At 58.5% G+C, this 6000-nt stretch overlaps 1 protein-coding gene across 1 annotated transcript in view; it reads left to right on the forward strand.

The window, feature by feature from the left end:
- The window catches only part of CADM3 (cell adhesion molecule 3), a 35838-nt gene extending 30244 nt beyond the window's left edge, over positions 1–5594 (forward strand). The window contains 4 exon segments of the mRNA XM_054293495.1: positions 477–646; positions 4031–4156; positions 5426–5481; positions 5483–5594. Of these exon segments, the coding sequence (XP_054149470.1) occupies positions 477–646; positions 4031–4156; positions 5426–5481; positions 5483–5545 (415 nt within the window). The 3' untranslated portion in view covers positions 5546–5594.
- The last annotated feature ends 406 nt before the right edge of the window (positions 5595–6000 follow it).

The raw sequence follows: 6000 nt of genomic DNA on the forward strand, positions 1-6000 counted from the left end.
CCTATAGGATTTTATCCTCCCCACCCTATAAAAGATCCCAGTACCATTAATATAAAACTAAACAGAAAAACACAACAGAAAAACCCCAAGGAATCAGTTTATCCCATCCCGTTCCTATAGGATTTTATCCTCCCCACCCTATAAAAGATCCCAGTACCATTAATATAAAACTAAACAGAAAAACACAACAGAAAAACCCCAAGGAATCAGTTTATCCCATCCCATTCCTATAGGATTTTATCATCCCCACCCTATAAAAGATCCCAGTAACATTAATATAAAACTAAACAGAAAAATAGAACAGAAAAACTTAACATAAAAACCCCAAGGAATCAGAACAGAAAAACCCCAAGGAATCAGCTGACCCCATCCCACTCCTATAGGATTTAATCCTCCCCACCCCATAAAAGACCCCACTAACCCCAGGCTGCCCAGGAAGGCAGGACCTGGGTTCCCAAGGCCCGGTTCTGTCCCAGCCCGCAGGAATTCCTCTGGGAGAAGGAGGGCAGCGACGCCCCCCTGCAGCTGAGCTCCGACAGCGTCCTCATCTTCCCCTTCCTCAACAAGAGTGACAGTGGCACCTACGTGTGCACGGCCACCAGCTCCATGGGCAGCGTGGTGGCCAAGTACAACCTGGACGTCAGCGGTGAGTGTGGCCCTGGTGGCACCGGGGCGCCGCCCCCTGGGGGCCCAGAGTGTGGCACTGTGTCACCCATGTGCCCAAAATGTGGCACTGTGTCACCCGTGTGCCTAAAATGTGGCACTGTGTCACCTGTGTGCCCAAAAAGTGTCACTGTGTCACCTGTGCAACCTGTGTGCCCAAAATGTGGCACTGTGTCACCTGTGTGCCCAAAAGGTGGCACTGTGTCATCCCTGTCACCTGTGGGTGAGGGCACTGCCCCCTGGGGGCCCAGAATGTGGCACTGTGTCACCCGTGTGCCCAAAAGGTGGCACTGTGCATCCTGTGTGCCCAAAAGGTGGCACTGTGTCACCTGTGTGCCCAAAAAGTGTCACTGTGTCACCTGTGGGTGAGGGCACTGCCCCAAATGTGGCACTGTGTCACCTGTGCATCCTGTGTGCCCAAAATGTGGCACTGTGTCACCTGTGTGCCCAAAAGGTGGCACTGTGTCACCTGTGCATCCTGTGTGCCCACAAAGTGTCACCGTGTCACCTGTGGGTGAGGGCACTGCATCCTGTGTGCCCAAAATGTGTCATTATGTCACCTGTGTGCCCAAAATATGTCATCGTGTCACGTGTCCTCGGGTGGGAAGAGGCAGCTCCTGATGCTCCCCACGTGGTGCTGTCCCCTGACTGTGCTCTGTGTGTCCCCATGCCATGTGTCACATAAGGGACAGGGTTCTGTGTGTCCCCATGTCCCCATGCCATGTGTCACACATGGAGCAGGGCTCTCTTTGTGTCCCCATGGATTGGTTCAGGGCCGTGTGTGTCCCCATGTCCCCATGCTGTGTGTCACACGTGGTTCAGGGCTGTGTGTGCTGTGTGCTGCTGCCACCCCAGCTCCCTGTGCCCATCCCAGCTTCCTGTGCCCACCCCAGCCCGTGCCCACCCCAGCTCCCCGTGCCCATCCCACCTCCCCATGCCCATCCCAGCTCCCCATGCCCATCCCAGCTCCCCGTGCCCATCCCACCTCCCCATGCCCATCCCAGCTCCCCATGCCCATCCCAGCTCCCTGTGCCCACCCCAGCTCCCCATGCCCATCCCAGCTCCCCGTGCCCACCCCAGCTCCCTGTGCCCATCCCAGCTTCCTGTGCCCATCCCAGCTCCCTGTGCCCATCCCAGCTCCCCGTGCCCATCCCAGCTCCCTGTGCCCATCCCGGCTTCCTGTGCCCATCCCAGCTCCCTGTGCCCACCCCAGCTCCCCGTGCCCACCCCAGCCCATGCCCACCCCAGCTCCCCATGCCCACCCCAGCTCCCCGTGCCCACCCCAGCCCGTGCCCACCCCAGCTCCCCATGCCCATCCCAGCTTCCTGTGCCCATCCCAGCTCCCCATGCCCATCCCAGCCCATGCCCATCCCAGCTCCCCGTGCCCGCCCCAGCCCGTGCCCACCCCCCATGATCCCATTTCCTGCCATTTTCCCTTGGATTTGGGAAATCCAAAGGTTCCTGCTCTCCTCCCTTGCTCCAGCTCTTCCCTTTCCTGCCTCCTTCCCCTGCAGTGTGGTGGCACCTCACTGGTGGCACTTTGTCCCCTGTGTCCCCTCCCTCAGCCTGCCCAGAAGGAGCCCCCAAATGCCCAACCCTGTGCAGCCACTCCTGTGTCACCCTTGTGTGTCCCCTGTGTGAGCACCCAGAGCTCTCTGCACCCATCCAGGAGCTCAGCCCGGGTGCCTGGTGCTGTCCTTGAGAGGTGGCACCCGCTGTCCCTTGAGAGGTGGCACTGCTGTCCTTGAGAGATGGCACCCGCTGTCCCTTAAGAGGTGGCACCCGCTGTCCCTTGAGAGGTGGCACTGCTGTCCCTTGAGAGGTGGCACCCGCTGTCCCTTGAGAGGTGGCACCTGCTATCCCTTGAGAGGTGGCACTGCTGTCCCTTGAGAGGTGGCACCCGCTGTCCCTTGAGAGGTGGCACTGCTGTCCCTTGAGAGGTGGCACCTGCTATCCCTTGAGAGGTGGCACTGCTGTCCTTGAGAGATGGCACCCGCTGTCCCTTGAGAGGTGGCACCCGCTGTCCTTGAGAGATGGCACCCGCTGTCCTTGAGAGGTGGTACCCGCTGTCCCTTGAGAGGTGGCACCCGCTGTCCCTTGAGAGGTGGCACTGCTGTCCCTTGAGAGGTGGCACCTGCTATCCCTTGAGAGGTGGCATCTGCTGTCCCTTGAGAGGTGGCACTGCTGTCCCTTGCCCACCTGGTGGCACTGCCCCTGTCACAGCAGACACAGAGTTCCACATCCAGCCTTGGTGGAATTGTCACTTTTGTCCCTAAAGCCACTCGTGGCTCAGGCACTGGAGCCACCTCCAGTCTTGCCCACCTTGGTGCCACCTCTGCCCAGCACCCTATGCTCCCCAAAGACATGGCACAGGTGACACCTCATCGTGGGTGACACCACGAGAGTCCCTCAGGAGGTAACCAGGACAGGAGATGGTGGAAGATGGCCACAGTGTCCCAAAGGTTGGTGGCAGCAGCAGAGGGGTCACAGATGGACCCGCTCAGGGTCCCCTCAGGGCTCTGTCACCTCGCTGTCCCTTCGTGGCATTGATTCCTGTCCTGTGTTTTTGTTGTCCTCCCCAGATGTTCCCCAGCTCCCCACCCCACACGTTCACTCCACCCTGGGCCCTTCCCAGCCCATCTCTCATGCTTCCATGGCCTCGGCTCCATCCTTCACTCCAGCTCCCATCCAAGGTACCGTAAGCTCCTTTTCTGTCTCTTTGGCCTGGAGAAGCTCCACAGGAGGACGGTGGCCCTGCCCTGCCCTGGCCTGGGGACAGCCCTGCCAGGCGGCTCCAGTCCCTCAGGTTTTCCAGGAGGAGCCCCAAGCTGTCCCTCATCCTGTGTGTCCGTGTGCCGTGCTGTCCCTCTGTCCTGCTGCCACCCCTGTGTGTCCCCCCGCCTTGTCCTTCCCAAATGTGGCTCTGTCCCCACCCTGAGCCGACGGGGCACGGCTGGCAGGAGGATTTGTCACCGTGCCACAGGGCTGGCACAGGGTGACAGCACGGGATGGAATCTTTCCACTGGATTCCACATCCAGGACAGGATTCAGGGCCACCTTTGGGGTCCTGCCATCACCTCTTGGGTGGCCATGCCAGCCTGCATGTCCCCTCCCACCCAAACCTGCTCACCCTCCCTTTTTGGGGCCACAACCCCATTGTGGAGGATGAGATTTCCATTTTGCTTTTTGATTTTTTTTATTTCTTTTGATGGAAGATTAAGATTTCCCCTTTGCTCCCCCCGTTCTCACTGCGCCAGGACCCTCAGCAGGATGGAGCTCCTGGTGGGGAGGAGCAGCATCTTCTGCTGCCCTGCAGGGTCTCAGGGTCTCCTTTTTGTCTCTTTTTTCCCTCCCCCTGCCTGGGCAGATGCCAGCCCGGTGCCCTCGACCTCCAGCACGTACCACGCGATGATCGGCGGCGTGGTGGCCGTCATCGTCTTCCTCCTGCTCAGCCTCCTCATCGTGCTGGGACATTACCTGATCAGGCACAAAGGTACGGCCTGGGGGGCTGCAGGGGGGGCTGGAGGAGCCCTCGGGGGTCTCGGGGCAATGGGGGGGAAGGGAGGCAGCTCCTGGTCCTGCCCAGCGTGGGAATGTCCCAGGGAATGCAGGGGGAGGCAGCTCCCATCCCATGGATCCCATTGATCCTGTCCTATGGATCCCTCCCATCCCATTTATCCCATCTCATGAATCCCATGGATCCTATCCCATCCCATTGATCCTGTCCTATGGACCCCATCTTATGGATCCCATCCCATCCCATTGATCCCATCCCATGGATCCCATCTTATGGATCCCATCCCATTGATCCCATCCCATGGATCCCATCTTATGGATCCCATCCCATCCCATTGATCCCATGCCATGAATCCCATGGATCCCATCCCATTGATCCCATCCCATGGATCCCATCTTATGGATCCCATCCCATCCCATTGATCCCATCCCATGGATCCCATCTTATGGATCCCATCCCATTGATCCCATCCCATGGATCCCATCTTATGGATCCCATCCCATCCCATTGATCCCATGCCATGAATCCCATGGATCCCATCCCATTGATCCCATCCCATTGATCCCATCTTATGGATCCCATCCCATCCCATTGATCCCATCCCATTGATCCCATCCCATCTTATGGATCCCATCCCATCCCATCCCATTGATTCCATCCCATCCCATGGATCCCATTGATCCTGTCCTATGGATCCCATCTTATGGATCCCATCCCATTGATCCCATCCCATCCCATTGATCCCATCCCATGAATCCCATGAATCCCATCCCATCCCATCAATCCCATTGATCCCATCCCATGGATCCCGTCCCATCCCATTGATCCCATTGATCCCATCCTATCCTGTTGCCCCCATCCCATCCCATTGATCCCATCCCATCCCATCCCATCCCATGGATCCCATTGATCCCATCCTATCCCGTTGCCCCCATCCCATCCCGTCCCATTGCTCCCATCCCATCAATCCCATCCCACTGATCCCATCCCATCCCATCAATCCCATCCCACTGATCCCATCCCATCCCATTGATCCCATCCCACTGATCCCATCCCATCCCATTGATCCCATCCCATCCCACTGATCCCATCCCATCCCATGGATCCCATCCCACTGATCCCATCCCACCCCGGTGCCTTTCCCATTGCATCCAACCCCAGCAGACCCTCCAGTCCCTCTGGCTCTGTGGGAGGGGTCTCTGTCAGAGCCCCCCGTGACCCCAACCCCTGTCCCCCCCTTTCCAGGGACGTACCTGACCCACGAGGCCAAAGGCTCGGACGACGCTCCGGACGCCGACACCCGCCATCATCAACGCCGAGGGCGGCCAGGCCGGCGGCGACGACAAGAAGGAATATTTCATCTAAAAGGGTCAGAGAGAGAGGAGAGAGAGAGAGAGAGAGAAAGAGAGAAAAATGGAGCCAAGAGAACCCCGATGGCAACGGCAACCAGACCACAAACCCCACAAAACCCAACAGATTTTCTCTGGCGCCCGGCGCGGGCAGACGGACGGACGGACAGAGGGATGGCGGGACAGAGAGCAGGGAGAGCCACCGGCCTCGAGGCGCTGCTGACGCTTCTTGAACTTGTACAAATCCTTCACTCCAACAGCGAGAGCCCCGGCCCCGTTTGCTTGCTTGCACCTCCATCCCCATGCCCCGAACCCCACAGACCCAAAACCCGTGAGTGAGCGACTCCTTCCTTCCTTCCTTCTTCCTTTTTGGACCTTTTTTCATTTTTTGGCTTTGGTTTCGTGGCTGCTCTTTGCTTCGGGCCCTTGGTTGGGGTGTTGGGCTGGGGTCGATGTAGCTCTTCCCTTTGT

This window comes from Melozone crissalis, unplaced genomic scaffold (assembly GCF_028551555.1).
Source record: "Melozone crissalis strain CALT ecotype California unplaced genomic scaffold, PUWL_Pcris_2 ptg000153l_1, whole genome shotgun sequence".
Classification (NCBI taxonomy): Eukaryota; Metazoa; Chordata; class Aves; order Passeriformes; family Passerellidae; genus Melozone; species Melozone crissalis.